The sequence below is a fragment of the Macrobrachium rosenbergii genome, chromosome 19 (genome assembly GCF_040412425.1).
Source record: "Macrobrachium rosenbergii isolate ZJJX-2024 chromosome 19, ASM4041242v1, whole genome shotgun sequence".
Taxonomy (NCBI): Eukaryota; Metazoa; Arthropoda; class Malacostraca; order Decapoda; family Palaemonidae; genus Macrobrachium; species Macrobrachium rosenbergii.
In genome coordinates, this window is record NC_089759.1 from 31,639,458 (window position 1) to 31,661,656 (window position 22,199).

The window sequence follows — 22,199 nt, forward strand, 5'->3', positions numbered from 1 at the left end:
AGAAAGATATATATATTTACGAGTATGGATAACGCAAACAAATACTCCTACTTACACAAATCAGTTTTTTCAGAGAGGATGGTTTGTACCTTATTTATTCGGACTTACCTTAACTACTTATACAAATAAACTATTTGCTTTGTTTTCACCATCCATACAAATACTTTGTTTTAACATATGGCATTCATCCACTTTTATAACGCGTTTTTTTGGTGTAGTTCATTTTCAACTTGATCCACGGCTTAAATTTTATTTTTAGACTTTTGCAAGTTTTTACAATTTCTGCGTACTGTCACCAGTTTTCCACTCTGCTGACATGCATTTTCGCTGTAATAACCTTTTATTTCTTTGACTTCGGTGACCGCTATCAAAAGCCATATGAAACAACGATGGAGACATGACAGTGACTGGTGGAAAACATACCTTTACGCAAAACTAGTCGCTCCCACGTCGAAACGTTCCAACGTGAAGTTAATTTTCATAATTAAAACTTCCAGTTTCCCTCAAGAAATAACTTCTACACAATACATTGTTATCACTCGCCACACTGCATTTCTGACATCTCTATCATGAACTTTCTCTTTGCTAACTAAAGCATGTGCCATTGATCTCAAACTTGCCATAAAATAGTTTTTTTATTAACACAGTCTATAGATACAAACACGCCCACTCATTTTCCCCTATCAGTCACTTTGTTACTGTTCTAACTTTCTCAATTACCGTAAACCTTCCCCCGTAAGTTTACTAATGTTTAGAACTGTTGCACTCACATTTATCATTTCCTCACATACAGATATATACTACTATATATTATATGTACTACATATATATATTATATATATATATATATATATATATATATATATATATATATATATATATATATATATATATATATATATATATATATATATATATATATATATATATATATATATATATATATATATATATATATATATATATATATATATATATATATACATGACATGAAACTAATCCTTCATTACATTCCCAACAGACACGAGGAGAGTAAGAGAGAATGATTTTTGTGTGTGTGTGTTTCTGGATAATCCCTCACCCCACTTAATCGATTTATTAATGGCTTCCATGAATATGAGACGCTCTTCATTTACTTTATCGTGGTCGACAGACCTTTTCAGGTTTTCTTTCAGAACTAAGGTTACCCTTTTCATGTTGACATAAATTCATGCAGACATTCTATTATACAACAGTTAATGATTATAAATTGCCACCTGAATCGTGAATGGCCTAAAAGCGGAGAAAAAAAAAAAACAATGTAATTTCAGAAATTTAGGACAACCATCATATTTCCTGCATCAAGACCTACAGGGTTCAGTGAGGGGCGAATACATAATTTATAGTTTAGTTAGCTTTAGGAACAACGATGCATTGTAATGGTACGCTTCTATAATAATAGGTATATTGTACCCACTTTATTCATTATTGTGCTCTGCTATTAGCACTAAAAATGCCTACCCCAGTATATGAACTGCAAGGGTATGAATTTGAAAAAAAAATGTATTTTACCGATTTTCAGGTTATAGTTTTCACCAGTCTAGTAATTTAGCTTTTCCGATAGCTTGATAGCCTAACAATTGGTATTTATGGATAAAGGCTGCAGGTATTTCAGATCAAATTATGATAAGTGTTCTCGGATTATAGATAATTATGATGTACAGTTAGTGCATTTTTTGGCTGTATTTTTCCATTAGACATTTCGTATAAATTAATATACATATATATGTATATGTGTAAATAGATATGTCTATTTATATATATATATATATATATATATATATATATATATATATATATATATATATATATATATATATATGCGTGGGTGTGCGCGTGTATCAAGTGTACCATGGAACAATGCACTAGCTGTACGTTATTGTTATTATTCATAATCATAGAACACGTACCATAATTTGTTTTGAAATACTTGCAGCCTTTATTCATGAACGCCAATTGATAGGCTATCGGAAAAGTTAAATTATTAGATTTTTAAAAATTATAACCTGAAAAACGGTAAAATATATTCTTTTAATTCACACCCTTTCAGTTCAAATGCTATAGTACTTGTTTTCATTATTAATAGCAGAGTACACTAACGAATAAAGAGGGTGCGATATACCTCCTAATACAGAAGCGTACTGAACGAGAATAAATTATGCATCCGTTCTTAATTGAATCCTGTAAGTTTTTATGCCGAAAATGTGATGGTTGTTTTGCAACTCTGAAATGATTATCTAGTTTTTTTGCGCTTTTAGACCATTCACGATTCAAGTGGCATTCCTAATCATTCACTGTTTTATAATTGAATGTTTGCATGAAATTATGTCGAATACGTGACTAGCAAGAAAACGTAGCTTTATTTTTAAAAGAAAATTAGAAAAGATCTTCGACCATGATAAAGTAAATGAAAAGCGTCTCATATTCATGAAAACCTTTAACATATCGATTTAGAGACACAGGATTATCTAGACACAGAGAATATATATATATATATATATATATATATATATATATATATATATATATATATATATATATATATATATATGTATGTATGTATATATATATATATAGAATGGGAGAGAGGGATGGAAGTATTGTTAAGAAAACATTTAGTGATACACTTTTCTAGTAATAAGAACATAATGGGGGATTATAATGGCATTTTTTAACGCTCGATACAACAGTAAACAAGATCTTTTTTCCTATGTAGCTACTGAATAAATTTGAAAGTAAAAACTAATTTTGGGCAATATATTCTCATATCGTACGTGGTCAATTTTCTCGTTTATAAAACAAATAAAAAATGGATTGCTGATTACCCAAGTTTTTCAACGTAATTAACTCTTAATTAAACTGTACAATCAGAAGTTATTCATGTTAAGTGCCGCCTGTTCTTTTTAAATGCATGAAATATAAAAAAATATATAATTTTTCATTACTTCTGGAGAGAAAGGAAATGCATCAACGAAATGTTATTAAACGCGATTTAGGCTAAAACTGCATACAAGCATACGCTCGCGATGCTAGAACTCTATTTTACGAGCACCGGATGGATATCAATTGCAGCCAACGAAATGAGAGATACTTCGTTAACATCCCGAGCCGCACTGAGCTCTCATCATCCGTGAGATGAATAGGACTCTTCATATCTTCATTAAGTGGAGTCTGTTAGGTAGGAAATGATTATTTGCACTTATTGACTGGTTGAGTGATTCAGTGTGTTATGTAGCATGGCGATATAAAGACAAAGATCGTAGAGGGATTCAGTTGTATTGCACGCACAAAAACACACACACATAGATATATAGATATATACATGCATTATACATATATACATATATATATATTATATATATATATATATATATATATATATATATATATATATATATATATATATATATATATATATATATGTGTATATGTGTGTGTGTGTGTGTGTTTGTATGTGTGTTTGTATGTATGTATGTATACACGCTCACACATATACACATACTTGCATAAATACGTACACAAAATCGCCCTGTTATATATTGGTGTGCCTACACTTTTCCACGACAACCTAAACATTATCAAATAAAAACTATTTGCCGTTCACCAGTTACACAACCAAATATTTCTAATTTTAACGTAGAGTAAAGCGAAGGTATAAAAACAGATAAACCTGCAGGAGAGTGGACCTTGCTCAACACGACTGTGCAAACAGAGAGAACCGGAAAAAGGGAGCCTTCAAAGCCATATCCCTTCTTCACCTAAGAGCACTTAAAAGATTCCCTTATTCGCCAAACTCTCCCCGGCAGAGAGAGAGAGAGAGAGAGAGAAAGGAAAGAGAGCTGTAAGTTGATGAAGCCCAAAGATGGCGTCAGCAGCGGAAGAAGTCGGTCCACCGTTCGAAAATTATCTTGGATAACGTCGTCTGGGTCATTGGTTTTGCCGAAAGAACGATGGTTTGTCCGTGTACGAATGCGAGAGGTTTTTTTTTTTTTTTTTTTTTTTCCACGGTAGATAGGTTCTCTTTTCGATGATATGGCCAATTTTCTTCCTGTCGTTATGGAATTGGTTTCCCTGGTTGTTTGTCTTACCGGCCATGAAGTGGTAACCTTAAAATCCACTGAATTATACACGCACACTCAAAAACACACAAATACACTATATATACATATATATATATATATATATATATATATATATATATATATATATATATATATATATATATGTGTGTGTGTGTGTGTGTGTGTGTGTGTGTGTGTGTATGTGCGTGTGTGTGTGTGTGGTGTGTTTGTGTCTGTATGAGTGCATGGGTGCTTGCGTGCATACGTGTATAATTCACTGGTTGTTTAGGCTATGACTGCATACGTGCATGCACGTTTTCATAGTCTCCGTAGTTCTGTGGGTTTATATTTATATATATATATATATATATATATATATATATATATATATATATATATGTGTGTGTGTGTGTGTGTGTGTGTGTGTGTGTGTGTGCGCGTGTGTGTGTGTACGTACTTGTGTGGCATTCGTCATGTATATAGGTGATGAAATATGGGAAATATTCATATACTAAGGATTTTCTCTACAGATACGTATAACATGAACACCAGTTATCAAATTTGTCGTGTATTAGTACCATGAACCTGTGTTAAAATACGCTTGTTTTATTAATAATGCGAACGTTAGAGGAAAAGCGCCCGAAACTGTTTATTTTTGGGATCTTCCATCTTTCGTGAAAGAAGTTAGAGCAAAGCAATTCTCCTTCGCTACTGACTTTCAGTATTTTTTCCCATCCTCCTTTTTAAAAAAATTTTCTTTTGTTCTTCTCCTGCTCTTCTTTACTTTGCTGCTGCTCATTTTTCTTCTTATTCCTCACCTTCTCCATCTTATTCCTTTTGACCTCCTACTTCTTCTTCTTTTTCTTCTTTTTGTGTTTCTCTCCAAATTAAAGTTCCCTGTAAGTTTTCTTGTTCCCTCTTCCCAGTCTTATAAACTTTTAAGCGAAATGACTTTAGAGTCCGGAAAATGTTTCATCTTTTTTCTTTCTTTTCCTTTTTCTCCACCGTGGCTTGGCTGCAGTCAGGGAGTCATCCCCAGCGCTAAGTCGCAACCCCCCAAGGTCTCCCTACATTGTCTCCTACAGCGCTAAGCCGCGTCCTTTCAGCGCAGGAAGTCTGAGAACTAAGGTTACAGGTAATCAGCGAGGTATATGTCGTGACCTTTGAAGCAGGTAGCGAATAGTTTATGATTTCCTTTTTGATTGGGAAAGTTCGTGTAACTCTCGGTTATCTTGATTAAAGTCACCGGTGGTTGGGGGATCGTTACATAAAAGCAGAAAGTGTGCAGTAAATATCTTCCGACAATTTTGTCATAATATATGACAGAGAACCAACCTCATGAAGTTTAGGAAAAAAATTACCTATAACCGGGAAGACTATGTGGACCATAAAATTAAAGGCCTATAAATAGAGTTTCCATTGCTTTTAAAATATTCTTCTCTGCGTCGTTATCTCTATTAGTTTTCGTATCATCATGCTTTCCCTGACCTTTCAAGAAAGCCATCTCTCAGTTTCCACGCCCGACTTGAAAGCTGTCCGTCCCTTTAAAGGCCTCTCCCCCTCTTTTCTTCCTCCTGACTCGACGTTTTTTAATCATCCCCTCATCAGTTTCCATGCCCTATCTTTCGCTGTCTCGAGTAGATTCCGCACCTTAAAAGTAAGATGTTTCCCTTCCCGAAATTCTCCCCTCTGCCTCGCGCTCTCTGGGCCCATAGCAAGGGTCCACAGCCATCACCTTGAACCATATCTTCAGTTGGGTATTCATGCAGCCACTCAGGTTCCCCAGGCTCTTCTTGTGTATGAGGCCAACCGAAGATTTAAGAACACCACAGTTTCGTCTCAGGAGGGGATGTATAGAAAGGATAAACGGGCCAGTGTGTTTAGATTTTTTTTTTTTTTTTTTTTTTTTTACACATTGTCCCCGTTGTCAATATTCCTCGTCTGGACACCGCTTGTCATCGGTTTCCTCCAGTAGAATTTTTCGCCCTCTCTGAGAAGCATTCGTATACTGTCATCTGAAGGATTTGCCGGACCATTTTCTCTTCTTGTCGGAGTGGTGAGGTGGTGGGGTATAGTTCGAGGTTGGTGGGAAGATGAATATTTTAGACTGAGCAATAGGAGGTAAATACCAAAGAGACTGTTTTTAGTATCTTGTTGATTTTCATCGTGAACTTTTGTTTAGCTTTACTAAATTTTCCGGTTTTGTTTATGCAGTTTATTCGCTGTGTAATTGGAAGGCAAATTCTCTCATATTTCCTTTCTAATCACCTGCCAATTCCTGATTTGCGCTCGAGCCTAGCTGGAGCATAGTCAGCATCCAAGTCCGAATCTCGTGTTAGGTAAAATGGCTGTTTCTGGAACCCGGTTCTTGTTCCAGGCTGGGTAGGGTAAGAAGGGGGTTGCGATTCAGGAAACAATATACGCATTTTTTATTTAATTTGTTTTTCCATGCTGAATGCACGCTTCCCTTTCCCTTGTTCAAGTTTGATCACGACTGGTTTTGTTCTTAAAGTGATTATCTCTTTTGTTTGTCTGTCTGTCTGTCTCTGATCTCTGTGTTGACGCAGCTACGGTATCCATCCAGGTCCACTTCGTGTTTCCAGCAAAGCGAAGGTTTGGGGAAACTAGGTTTTTAGGCGGTGGTGCATAAAAGGGGACGAATGAGGGGAGTAGGAAAGGAAGGAAGAGAGACGAGGGGACCTTGGAACTAATGTCTTCCTATAGTATTTTCATGTTATTGGTATTTGAACGTATTTTCATCTTCCCCCATTTTCCACGCTTGATCTTAGCTCGGCTTTTATGTGATTGGTGGCACACCTCTTTGTATCCCCCCCCCCAACCCCCCTCTCTCTCTCTCTCTCTCTCTCTCTCTCTCTCTCTCTCTCTCTCTCACACCATTGCTGCCTCCAACCGGGTCACCATGTTTCAGACAAAATGCAGGTTTTGGTTAACCATTTTTCTCCATTTTCTTTTAGGGGTAGGATTGGGAAGACACATGGAGGAGTTGTGATATCGGGGGTATAAGAACCAGAGGGAATAAGCGGCCACTGCAGGATTTTATTTTTGCGTCTCCTTTACAGTTTTTCTTTCATTTTGAACGGATATTTCCCTTTCCCCTCTCTTTCATGCCCAGTCACATAGCTTCTGATCTTCTCTCTCTCTCTCTCTCTCTCTCTCTCTCTCTCTTCATTCCCAAATTGCGAGTCAGTGAGTTCTACTAATATTTCTTTTCTTTCATCACGAAGTATTATAACAGCTGAAGTGTTTCTCATATTTTAGTCTCCATATCAACCTTTTGTCTTTCATGTAAGCCTCAGTATTTATAACTGACAGTAATAATGTCATCCTTCCATCACGAACAATCTTACCATTTTATTTTTCCAAGGATAATTGAAAAAAACAATAAAGATCCAAGTAAAAAAAAAGTAACAGAACTCCATCCCTGGGAGAGCTGAGGCCTCTCAAAATACATCACTCCAGCTGTTCCAACTGTTTTTAACACTCTCTCTCTCTCTCTCTCTCTCTCTCTCTCTCTCTCTCTCTCTCTCTCTCTCTCATTCCGCAAATGCGCTGCGAGTCAGTGAGTTCTACTAATATTTCTTTTCTTTCATCACGAAGTATTATAACAGCTGAAGTGTTTCTCATATTTTAGTCTCCATATCAACCTTTTTGTCTTTCATGTAAGCCTCAGTATTTATAACTGACAGTAATAATGTCATCCTTCCATCACGAACAATCTTACCATTTTATTTTTCCAAGGATAATAGATATGAAAAAAACAATAAAAGATTCAAGTAAAAAAAAAAGTAACAGAACTCCATCCCTGGGAGAGCTGAGGCAGAGCTTTTATTGTTTTTTATTTTATTTTTTTTAGACACATCATTTTTATTACTCTCAAAATACATCACTCCAGCTGTTCCAACTGTTTTTTAACACTCGTGTAAATTTTATTCTCTTCCTCTTTTATTTGACTTTTCCAAAGGAAGCGAGAAAAAAAAGATATATACTCACAAAGTACGTTGACAGTGAGTGCTGTTGTCGAAGGCTCTGTGATGTTATTGTTGAGTGCCTGGCAGGAGAGGGTCGCCCCTTGCAGGCTGCGAGTTGCCACCACACTGATTCTGGTGTCGACGCTTCCGTCTCTGATGCTCTCGTACTGAAAGTCAGGAAGAATTCTAATTATGAAAATTGTATTTGTAAATGTCACAGTGTTTTAGAATAAAGGTAACACTTGTCTGACTAGAAATGAAACTTAGAAGCGATAAGAAAAACAAGCGTGAATATGTTAATAAAGGGAAAACGTGATTCGGTAATATACTGTAAGTATAAAAAAAAAAAAAAGGGGGGGACAGCAACAGCCATGTTATTAGATCTCTGAAAGTAAAGAATGAAAGAGCCGCTTAAAAACTGATGCTCTTAAAGTCAGTCAGGAAGAGTAAGGTGACATGAGAAAATATGGTGAAAGTTGATACATCATAATAATAAATGAAAAATATGCTCATTTTGGAACCACCGGAGTCTGTAAAAATTTCAACAAAGATAATGATAGCATAAAGGTATGTTACAGAAAGGCTTTGAAGGTTTAAGAACTCAATAAGAACAGCGATAAAAGCAAAAAGTGTGGATGTTTGTGGAACGCTAAAGGAGTTGAGATATTTATATTTGTCACATATATATATATACAGTACACTATATATTATATATAATACTTATGTGTATATATATTATTTATATATATTAATATTTTATATATGTTATATATATATATACAGTATATATATATATATATATATATATATATATATATATATATATATATATATATATATATATATATATATATATATATATATATATATTTATGTGTATATATTTTGTGTATATATATTTATATTATATATATATATATATATATATATATATATTATATATATTATATATAATATATATATGTATTATTTATATATATAAATATACTTTCCAGTCTTATTCCAAAACTTTTATTTTTCTTTTTGACTTTCATGGCTTTCCGGTCAGCACTTATCTTGTTCGAATTTTACTTTCATAGATCTACACACACACGCATATATATATATATATATATATATATATATATATATATATATATATATATATATATATATATATATATATCATACAGCCAAGATAATGTGTAGAAGTTTAGAGAAATAAAATAGAAGAAAAGAATAAGAACGAAAGAGCTATTTATAAACCTGCGGAATCCATAACAGTAAATTTCGCGGACAAGATACGTGTAGATCTATGAAAGTAAAATTCGAAAAAAGCCATGAAAGTCAAAAAGAAAAAAAAAAAGTTTTGGAATAGGACTGGAAAGTTACGGAAGCCGAGAACAGAACAGAAATGTATGGGATTTTCATACATTTCGAAACTTATATGATAATATGGACAGATTACAAAAACAATTGCAGATATATAATATTATATATATATATATATATATATATATATATATATATATATATATATATATATATATATATTATATTATATTTCCGCAATTGTTTTTGTAATCTGTCCACTATTATCATATAACTTTCGAAATGTATGAAAATCCAAAACATTTCTGTACTATTCTCGGCTCTGTAACTTTCCAGTCCTATTCCAAAACCCCTTTTTTTTTCTATCTCTCTCTCTCTCTCCTTTTGACTTTCATGGCTTTCCAGTCAGCACTTATCTTGTTCGAATTTTACTTTCATAGATCTACACGTATCTTGTCCGTGAAATTTACTGTTATGGATTGCGCAAGTTTGTAAATAGCTCTTTCGTTCTTATTCTTTTATTTTATTTTTAAATTTTATTTCTCTAATTTTTATTTATCTAAACTTCTACACCTTATCTTGTGCTGTGTGTATATATATATATATATATATATATATATATATATATATATATATATATATATATATATATATATATATATATCTTTGTGTGCGTAGATCTATGAAAGTAAAATTCGAACAAGATAAGTGCTGACTAGAAAGCTATGAAAGTCAGAAAGAGAGAGAAAAAAAGGGTTTTGGAATAGGACTGGAAAGTTACAAAGCTGAGAATAGTACAGAAATGTTTTGGATTTTCATACATTTCGAAAGTTATATGATAATGATAATGGATAGATTGTAAAAACAATTGCAGAAATATAAAATAACACCTAATATATTACCGTATATTTTAGTTCACAGATTAGGTTCCGCCTTTAAGAAAAACCTAAAACGATAATAAATAAAATATTTATAGAAAAACGTTCAAAATTTACATTTTTTTTAGGCGCATGCATGTACGAAAAAATCATTAAGGTTATAATCACATGAGGGTAATTTTGATGCTATTCATAGTTTAACAGTAAATTCTTATGCAATGTGATGCCAGAAAAAAGTATTATCGCATGATGGTACATTTGAAGCAGTTGATAAAAGATGATGAAATCTTACGCACTGTAATTCCGTGAAATTCTGATCTTATGATGATAAATTAGATGTTGTTTATAGATAAATTCATGAAATTTTATGCACCACAATCCCGCGAAATTACGTATTTTACAAGGTATTCATTACTGGATCTGAAGAAAAACTAAATTATGGTAATCTCGTAAGGAAAGGTATAATCCCTAAAGGTACAGGACCTCAATGTTGAAAAAAAAAAATCGCTAAACATATCCATTGAAATTTTGAGATCATTTCCGAGGCATGAAAAGAGCGAGGTAATAATACAGAATATCAGTATTTGACTTTATAAACGGTTATTGTTCGCAAAGAACATATCATGGGGAGATGAGGGCCAGGAAAGTATATACAAGAGCTCAGATACTGCTCATTTCTTCGATGAAATTGGCTGTGTCATGATATAAGTTAATATATATATATATATATATATATATATATATATATATATATATATATATATATATATATATATATATATATATATATATATATATATATATATATATATATATCTTGATCTGTCATACCAAGGACGGAGTATGGAAAGATTTTGATTGAGACAAGGAAGGTGTGCAGCAGGTTAGGCGTGTATTTTGACATAGTATGGTAAAATTTAAAAAGCAAAGACAGGTCTGTATTTACTATGGAAACGACAGAGTTGTAATGCGGAAAGTGTTGAGATATTGAGTACAAATCCGTTGAGAACGTTTTAAATTTTGTATGATGAAGACCCAACGTATGTTAGAGTATGGGTTTACGGCAATAGTGTGTCATATCTCCATAGCTGTTCAATATCTTTATGTACTTAGTAATTTGAGAAGTAGAATTACTAGGGTAAATGAAAACTAAAGAAAAAAGCGGTGAAGGTTAATATGAATAGTGAAAGAATGATACATATATATATGTGTGTGTGTGTGTGTGTGTGTGTGTTAAGGACTGTGAGCTTCTGTCTGGGACTGGACAAGTTGTTTGTGTGTGTGTGTGTGTGTGTGTGTGTGTGTGTGTGAAGTATCATAAATTTGAGGCCTGAAATGCGAGATAGCGTTCTGGCATCCATAAAGCATGAGGATTTTGCCGGAATATTTACGTGAAGTTACACTGTCAAAAGACGAAAGCTTTGGAAAGCGTGTGCGAGATTAAACTTGAATTATGCCAGTCATGATTTAGATTTCATATCACTCATGGAATTCCACTCCCCTATGATTCGATATGGCTTACTCAGCATTCTTCGACACTACTGTTACACATCTGGTTATGTTAGACGCACGTAATTCTTCCTGTTAGATTAATATTTCAGGAATTGGCGTTTTTGCAGTAGCCACTGTGTCATGGGTCGCAGAAGGAGTTTGAGTTATATACATACAGCTACTCATATTCAAAACCATTTGCATGTAGTTTATGTTCACTGGTACCTAATGCATACTTGAAATTGCACAAAAAAAGTAAGTGAAAATTACAATGTTGTATCCATTAACACATTCGACTTCTCTCTCCTTTTTTGGGTTATGTAATAAATACTGATACGTGAGAAGTGTACTTGTATTTATGATCTCTTTGCATAGTAGGAGTCGTATTTCAAACTAGTTTCAGGGGAAAGTAACAATTGTATTTCAAAGCAATTTCATGTTTGAGTTCCAATTTTTCAAATTATAATTGACATGTAACATGAAGAAAGAACACGCCATGTTGCTGTACATATTTAGTCCGTAATAAGGTCTTTTTTATTCTGTCTGCTTTTTCTCTCAAGCTATTAGTTATCGGTCCTCTTTTCTTTCCTTTTTATATTATGATTTCTCCGTCTCCTTTAATCACCCCGTTCTTTCTTTGATTTCTCTCTCTTTAATTTCCATTTCTTTTTGCATTTTTGACACGATTTTCCTCTTCACTTATCACTTTTGTCATTTTCTTGGTATCTCAGCCTATTTCGTGTTTCCGTCTTTTAAGTTTTCTTTCGATCTTTCAATTTTACCGTCTTTTCTTATATTTCTATCGCTTTTCTTCGGTAGAATTGTTCTGTCGAACATTTTCCTGCCATTTTTCTTTTGTTTTTTGTTTTTTTCTTGCACTCTACCCTCTGTTCGATTTCTGCCCTTTGTCTTGCTTTTTTACCTTTCTTTAATTTCTCTGTTGTTATCGTTTTTGTATTTCCTGTGCCGCCTTATTTTTCAATCGTTATCTTAATTTCTATATCCTTTCTTTCATTTAAATTCTTTTTCGTTATTGTATCTGCCACGTGTCTAGTTTCTTTCCTCATTCATTAATTTCACTGGCCTTTCCTTAATTCCGCTGTGCTCCTTCGTAATTCTTTGTTCATATCCTAATTTATCTTATGATTCTTGAATGTCTTTTTTGTCCACCCTCCATTTCCACTGTCCATTCTTCTTTGCATTTGTCCTAATCGTTTTTCTTTTTTTCCTTTTTTCATTTCCCCGTCGTTCCTTTTATCTTTGTGCCCTCCATTCCTTCCACAGTGTCATGGCAGAGCCCCGCTTTGTGTGCGCTTCATCCCAAACCTCGTAGGTTTCATCCTTGGCCAAAGGGGCTTTGTCTCTAACGATTCTATTGTAACAACTTCGTACCTCCATCACGGCTGCCTCCCTTCGACCTCCCCGTTGATGAATGGCCGAATGGCGTGGGGAAATCGCACAAGATAATCCCGAGTATATTTTGAAAAGATCTAATCCTCGAATAGATGTAATCCCCTGTGTAACATTTACGACGGGTTTTCTTGCTCAATCACCAGTTCGCTGGAAAAGAGTTAATAAGCTTACTGCTTTCTTGCGATAAAAGTAAGAGAAGTTTTACAAGGAATATTTTTTTTTTTCGGAAGAGTAGGCTAGGCGTTTGTTACTTTAGTTTCAGTACGCTTTAAAGTACAGTAATAATAATATATTAGGAAAATACCTAAAAACACACACAAATATCAGTCAAATATATTTGCAATATGAACCCTCAAATTCAGCAAAAATTTACGAGTTCTTCATTTCATCCCTTTCATATATCAGTCATACGCACTCAGTCTGTCTATATATCTGTCTATATACTTGCAAGCTTTACTCTTGTCTTATCACCGTACCAAAGTCAAGAAAGTGGAATTTCCCTAAGATATTTCAATTTCTTGTCCTAGACGTTAGACTGCTGCTTGTAGGATGAAGGGTTATTTGAGTCTGAGGAAATCGAACCAGAAGGAGAGTTCCAAAGTTTTTGGTCGTGGAGGCAAAGAAACTGAACTGCGCAGACTGGGGAGACTGATATACGAAGAGTAAAAGTTCGAAGGTGTGGTCTGACGGGTGCTCTGACGTCACCTGAATGAAGGAGGGACTCACTCCTTCAACTCCACGCAACAGTGGCGAAAGTATTAATTGTGCTGAAGATACAGAGAAGAGCCTTGCAGCTGAGAGAGAGAGAGAGAGAGAAATGAAGTAGGGGTCATTATGCATACTATGAACTTTGATTCAGTCTTATTAAAGAAAGAAGTGAGAAAATGAAACCTACCCGATGTGAGAGCAATGAGGCAAAAATAATGGCTCACCACCTGGGGTATGGAAAAGAACTCACTAACTTTAAAGAAAACCTCTATTTAAATGCTGAACCAGCAATCTGAACTGTATAATCTCTTATTGACCAGGTCAGTTATCCAGAACACCCAGCATATTAATAGAAAAGGAATTAAAAATATTTTAATGGAATAAAGGACAGGTATATGAATAATAACTTTTACGTGCCGAACCTGACTAAATTACAACGATGGAAAGGCAACGCTAGAATGAGTGCAACAACATGGGAGAACTGGAAGATGAATGACAAGGAAATATGGAGAGGCACCTTATTAGCAAAAGCATGAACAGAATAGGCGGACTGAAGAATTTTTAGTTATTGATAATGAGGAAGAGAAGAATAAGAATTGGATCTATGATAACACCAATAAAGAAGAGAAACTAAGCAGATGTTCTATCAGCAGCAAGTATAGGCACTTGATGCACCGAAAGTTAGAGATAAGTGTGTTTAGGAAAGATAAAGGCAGAGGCTTTTGCTGTACTTTGCAAAACACCTTAAATTTATGAAAAGCGACAAGAAAAGATACTCCAAAGCCCCCCCCCCACCACCACCACCACCACCACCACCACCACCACCACCAGCACAGAGAAGATACTAAAACATCAGTATGTTAGGAAAGACTCCCTCCTTAAAAGTTCTTGACTCTTACGCCGTAGTGGTGATCCAAAGAATACAGATGGATTTAAGATGCACTTGTGTATATTCTTGTTCCTACTTAGTATCTCATGAATGTTGTTATCGGCATCGCTTTTGTTCTTTTCATTGTCATCTTTACTGACCTCCCCGCTTAGTCACGTTGCACCACATGGCGAGCTTGATTACATTCGTGTGGCTCCATTATCTTTCTGTTTCCTCCGTCTCTATCTCCTCCCCCAAAACCAGGACGATGCATAAACTGTAAAGTTTTGATTCAATTCCAAGGTTGCAGATGCAAGTTGCATGACGCCAGGAGACTGCGAGATCCTCACTAATGCAACGTTCTGTTCAACAGGAGCTCCAGGGAAAGTGGAACACGGAGAGGACCAGAAAGAAATAAAAAGAATGGAGCTCACAGAATTTCTTTGTGTCTTTTCTCACACTTGGATGGCATTCTGTCTAACTCAGTTTCTTTCTTGTTCGTTTTTGTTTGTGCTTCTTTGTCGCTCCATGATTTTTAGATATGGTTAGCTTCTTTGAAATTACGTGTGTATCCGTCGGTTGATGGAAGAGTTGAAGAAATTTTAAGACATACATTATAAATATATATATATATATATATATATATATATATATATATATATATATATATATATATATATATATATGAATATGAGATCTCTATGCCCTGACGGAATGGCTTTAATTAGCCTCGAACGAGGTGTGTTCAATTGAAAAGAATACCAAGACATTATCACTGACATTGTGTTTTCTCTGACTGCTGAATCCAAGTTGAAATCCTTTATGAAAGAGCCTTCTCTCCCTCCATAAACTCTCGCAGAGGTCTCATCAGCCTTATTCATATGCTGCTCCTTTCGATGTGATATAACGTTTACTATGATTATCTAGGGATATTTATTCTATTTCATATGAACGCATTTAGTACTGAGCATTTTTCCAGAGTTTTGTAAGGCTTTTCCATTTTCCCATCACGATTTAAATCCATGACCACTTCATAACTTGTCTTTTCCTATTCTTTTATATAACAATACTACTTCATGAATGTGCTCCACCCTTCGAACTGAGCTCTTATATTTATTATCCTCTTGCTATATTTATTCATTGTTTGCCTTTCCATAACTCCTTTCTCTACAAACACTATGATGTATGATGGATAGTCTTCTTGGCAACTTTCACCTTTTCCCGTCAAAGATTTACTATAACTATACTTTAATTTTATAAAAGAAAACGTTCGACAAAGGTTCACAATATTTTTACCTTTGGCTGTTAAAACGCAAATCCTTATTTTTGGCAGAGCTCCAGCTACCTAACTTGTCTCACCTACTTTATTGCTCCCGTCTCTCCTTCACCATGAAGTATAACATTTGCGCACAATTTACTGCTTCTCACACCATCCATAATGATATTCATCGTTCCGCCTCCGAAACTTCACCTACCTTTATCACCTTATTCTTAAATCCAGTTGCAATTTCTTTTTTCACTACACTGCATACCTGCATCCACACATGCACACACAAATGTATATATACTATACACACACACACACACACACACACACATATATATATATATATATATATATATATATATATATATATATATATATATGGATAGATAGACAGATTATACGTGTCAGTGCCTGTATGTGCATGTTTGTGTATTTATGCGTGTATTATGATGACACGAAGACATATATCAGACCCTTATTAAAGGCCTTTTTAACAGGCAAGCAATCACCTCTTACAGATCATTAAACAAATTTATTTTTACCACAATAATGCAAATTTCTGGTGACAAGCAACTCAAGTTGCCTAACAGTTTCATTTATTACCTTATCCGCACAGTGCCTCCTCCTACTTCTCTTATGTTATTTATCTTACAATATTAATCTCTTTCCTTCCATTTATATTTAAATTTTTTATCCATTTCATGAAATTTGTATTCTTAAGTTCCCATTACCGCTTTGTCCAACTCCTCACCTAAGCAAAAAAAAAAAAAAAAAATTATCCTCTAAAAAATTCTTCCAGAGCGTTGATTTTCTTAACATTCCACATCTAAGAAGTATATTGAATTATAGCCTCAATGAAATAACACACTATATCACCCGTGTGTTGTCCAGTATAAAATTTTATCACTGACTTTCAATCGTACTAAACATTTATGTTACCATTTTAAAATTTACATTAACCCTTTACACTCCCTTTTCAATCGATTTGGCTCTCAACGCTCATATTTTTCAAATAGTCCGCGACGGCACAAGAACGCATTCTATTAAGACGGCACCTCTCCGGTTGCAACTTTTATTCTGCGATCCATTTGACCGATAAACTTTCTGCATTTACTTTCCTTCACAACACCTTATTTCCCTCCTGAACCTCTCGCTCACATTCCTCCGGAGCATTTCGTCTTCTCTTTTCATTTCTCCATCACGCCCTCCTAAACTTTTATATAGCTTTCTCGCATTTCCTTACGTCAGAAGCACAAACAAGAAAATTTTTATGTACATACATACATACAAACAAGTATAATTTTATTTTTATGTACATACATACATACATATATATATATATATATATATATATTATATATATTATATACATTTATATATATATGTATTGTGTATACATATAAATATATATATATATATATATATATATATATATTTATATATATATATATATATATATATATATATATATATATATATATATATATATATATATATATATATATATATATATATATACAGTATATATAGCTAACAGTCTTGTCTATTAGTCTTTTAATTGGTGACGCTACTGTATCATATTTAGACTGCATGTTACAACAAATAACATCGTAATCAGTATGTAGAGCGAGTTTTACCCTCACTTGAGGAAGGTGTTCTTGACCCCGAAATAAATAGTTATTGTTAGTCTGTAAAAAAAAAAAAAAACAGTGACCATTATAATTCGGGTGTTACTTAAAAGCTTTCCCGGGTTCTGTGAAGAAAGAACGGTGAATGAAAAAGTGTATAACAAAGAAAAACTATTGTACAAAGAAAAAAAGAATGAATATTAAGCATCAGTAAAAGAGAATAACGGAAAATGAAATAGTAGATAAAACATAATTAAATAAAAATGGCCTTTAACCTAACGGTAGCAAGCAACACACAGAAAGCTACATAAAACGAAAATTTATGTTACAAAATCATGAGTTGAATTTGCGCTGATATTTATCCATAGTTATTTATATATATATATATATATATATATATATATATATATATATATATATATATATATATATATATATATATATATATATATATATATATATATATATATATAGTCTGTGTGCGTGCTCGCGCGCGCCTTTCGGTTCTCCTGGTTGAACCCTAAACCACTGATTAAGTGCCGGTTACGTAATCCACTGCATAGGTCGACATTTACCACATAAGTACATTTTAGTACATTAATATTGCAATAAGTACGAGACGTCTTTTTTGAGCATACAGAATTCATACCGAATGTTTCGTGAAAAAAACACCGGATATATTCCGAAAATGTAGTGAGACTGCTAGCCCTGAATTTCATTAAGTTTTGCACTCCTCTGCATTTTTTCCCTCATTTTCCTAAACTAAAACTGACTTAAAACTGTCCAGGAGCGAGAATTATGTGTTTGTTCTGGATAATTTTAATTTTCGAGGAACAGCACCTTTCTCTCTCTCCCCTCCCCCCTCTCCCTCTCTCTCGCTCTCCTCCTCCCAACCCGCGGGGGTCAGCGTATGAAAACACCATTCCGGGGACAAAAGCTGTATTCATAGCGCTCACCTCTCTCGACAAAAAGAAGGAAAGAAAGAAGGAAAAAAAGTGGGGCGAGGCAAGCAATTAAGTTATCAGCCACGCGCATATTTCGCTAAGCCGAAATTCCATGAATTAAACGAGTTTGAAAAATATACGAAGTGGAGGAAGTGTTATATATATGTCCAGGTTGTGTGTCCGATGTTTATATATATATATATATATATATATATATATATATATATATATATATATATATATATATATATATATATATACATACATATATATATATATATATATATATATATATATATATATATATATATATATATATATATATATATATATATATATATATTTGAAATTTTTATCACCGTGATTTATATACATTCATGAAGCTACAAATGTCGCTAAATATCCAATTCATGCACTTTGGGGATATCCTCGATGGGGAATTATCAGCGAAGGGGATTTTTTAAGTGATAAATCGATCGGTACCGCCGGGTCTCGATCCCTCGGCACAGTACCTTCCAACGACTCCATTCGATGGTCAAACCATTGAGCCACCAAGAGAGGTATAAACTAATGCCGAATCTGCCGTACTTATTTAACCGTCGAGAGCAGGGAAATTGTACTTGGCTTCGGCATTAACCCACCTCCACCATGGTAGTTCACTGGTGCGTTTGGAAAACACAGCTCTTATTATGAAATTTTTGTCACACTATGATTTTTATACATTCATGAAGCTATAAATGTCGCTTGATATCCAATTCACGCACTTTGGGAATATCCCCGATGGGGAGTTATCACTGAAGGGGTATTTTTAAGTGATAAATGGATCGGTACCGTCGGGTCTCGATCCCTCGACGCGGTACCTTCCAGCATCCCCATTGGACGGTCAGACTATTGAGCCACCAAGAGAGGTATAAGTTAATGCCACCAAGAGAGGTATGAGTTAATGCCGAATCTGCCGTACCAGTGAGCTATCATGGTGGAGGTGGGTTAATGCCGAAGCCATGTACAATTTCCCCGCACTCGACGGGTAAGTAAGTACGGCAGATTCGGCATTAATTTATGCCTCTCTTGGTGGCTCAGTGGTTTGACTGTCGAATGGCGTCAATGGAAGGTACCGTGTCGAGGGATCGAGGCTCGGCGGTACCGATCCATTTATCACTTAATAAATTTCCTCCCCTTCGGTGGTAATTCCCCATCGGGGATATTCCCGAAGTGCGTGAATTGGATATTAAGCGGCATTTGCAGCTTCATGAATCATGAATATATATATATATATATATATATATATATATATATATATATATATATATATATATATATATATATTCTCCTTCTGTCATTTAAGTTTAATTAGTTGACAAGGACAAATTCTGGAAACCTTGTTTGTTAGAGTTTGTCAAACGTTCTGTTTTCTCTTTATCTGCAGTCTGTACTTTTGTCTTGTTTTCATTTCTTAATTTAATTTAAATAATGTTTTTACTGAGATATAACGACCATCGACATCCGGAACTCTGGAAACCAGTGCGCTAGAGCTTCTGTCAAACGTTCTGTTTCTCTTTCTCTGTAAGTCTGTGTTTTCTTAAAAATAATTTCGACAACCTAATTTCACTGAAATTTAAATAATGTACATTCTCCTCTGAGATATCAATTTTCAGTAAATGGCGATTCAACAGAACTTCCAACTTATTATCTCTCTCTCTCTCTCTCTCTCTCTCTCTCTCTCTCTCTCTCTCTCTCTCTCTCTCTCTCTCTCTCTCTCTCTGTAAAGCGTGTCTTCTTAAAAATAACGATCGACAACCAAAGTTCACTGAAATCTATACATATTGTAGAACGCCACTCTCTCTCCTCTCTCACTCTCCTCTCTCAATTTTCAGTAAATGGCGATTCAACAGAACTTCCAACTTATTAAAGCTCTCTCTCTCTCTCTCTCTCTCTCTCTCTCTCTCTCTCTCTCTCTCTCTCTCTCTCTCTCTCTCTCTCTCTCCAGGAGGAAAATACGCCGAATTCAATTTTCATAACTCTCCGCTTTACGTCATAAAGCACGTCCTTCGAGAGCCACAAGGTTAGTTTGTGGTTCCTTTTCCGGCCAGAACGAAAACGAATTATGGGCTCTAAGTTGGGAACCTGTACTGGGAACCATTATTGAGTTCTGGTATGATTTGAAGTTCACCCTCCTGCCAAACCTTTCCCTTTGGATTTTAAATGCGCCTCTTGCTCAGAAAACACTGCATCCAAGGGATTCTGAATGATCCTCACGCTCAGAAAACATCACTTGTAACGATGATCCCGATGGGAGAATATTCGTTTGCATTTTCCACGAGTTAGAAAGATGGCTGTCATTAAGTTAAAGCTTTTTACGTTTTGTCACCTCCTCTTGTCAGTGTAATCAACGGAATGGAGAGTCATTTTGTTTACATTTGTATCAACTTGTCCACGAGGGAGATTTTAAAAGGCTTCTAAAACAAGTGGTGATGAGATTTATGAAGTAAGATAAAGGTATTCTTTATTAACCGAATTAATAGAGATAGTGGAATATTTATAATAATATAGCTGCCAGTGGTAAAGGTATTCGTATAAGCATATTTAAAATTACACGCAGCAGGACAAGAAATGTGTGCGTGCACGTGTTGGCGTGTAACTGCTGGTAAACGTGTTTAAATTATAGCCAGTCTGCATGCTAATGGAGATGCCTCTGTAGTACAGCATTAATACATCAAGTGATTCTTACCTGGTTTAATCTGTGACCATCCCTCCACCAGGTGAGAGTGGGTGGAGGAGACCCTCCCACCGACCTGCAGGTGAGATGAGTATGGGAGCCTTCCTCCAGAGGCCCTACTGAACCCTCCAGCGTCCGTCCTGTGGCATCCAAAATAATGGGTGGTCCAGGTGGCACTACAAAAGAAGAACAAATCGATTAATAGTGGTTAAATTTGCTTCATATGTCGTAAATATAAGTATTAGATATTGCCCTATACTTAATAGCACACGCACTTGAACACATCCTTGCAGTCTTTCAAGATTTGTGGGCCATGTTTTTAATTGTGCTTGTTTATTCTTTAAAAAATCCCGGACGAGGCTGCTTTTGCACTTGGCCGACCGTTTCGACTAATCGTTTATTCCGGAGTATAGTCCCTTTTTCGCTTAGTCGTTAAATCCTGCATTGAACGTTTTGCACCTAACGGCTAAATCCTGCACATATCATTCTTCTCGAGTAAAGTGATTACGCGAATCCTTCCAACTACAGCCCAATTGCTTTAACTTCGGTGATCTCGAAAGTATTCGAAACTTTAGTCAACAATCACATTCTGAAACAACTTGAATCAAACTCTCTTCTTTTGAAGCGCCAGTATGGCTTCTATTGGCGACATTCTTTCCTGTCTCGCTGATGTTTAGTTATCTTCTCTGCAGGGTTTCAGAAAATCTTTTGTCCTCACTCTTGATAGCGCTAAGATTTTTGAAAGGGTCTGGATAAGGATGTTCTAGCCAGATTTCATATATATGGCTGTTTTCTTGGCTATAAACTTCTCTAGCTTTGTAGCTTTCTGTTTGGTTTTGAGACTGGCGAAACTTTTTGCTCATCCATATCTCTTAATATCTTTCTG

The 22,199-nt window shown here is 34.8% G+C and overlaps 1 protein-coding gene and 1 long non-coding RNA gene across 2 annotated transcripts in view; one reads left to right on the plus strand and one right to left on the minus strand.

Moving 5' to 3' along the window:
• The window catches only part of LOC136848802 (uncharacterized), a 263,629-nt gene that overhangs the window by 131,647 nt on the left and 109,783 nt on the right, over positions 1–22,199 (plus strand). The gene's annotated exons all lie outside the window — the stretch shown is intronic.
• Positions 1–22,199, minus strand: part of LOC136848801 (nephrin-like) — a 290,589-nt gene that overhangs the window by 66,214 nt on the left and 202,176 nt on the right. The window contains exons 4-5 of the mRNA XM_067121454.1: positions 21,326–21,489; positions 8,112–8,256 (exon numbers count right to left, since the gene is read on the minus strand). Of these exons, the coding sequence (XP_066977555.1) occupies positions 8,112–8,256; positions 21,326–21,489 (309 nt within the window). The remainder of the gene's footprint in view (positions 1–8,111; positions 8,257–21,325; positions 21,490–22,199) is intronic.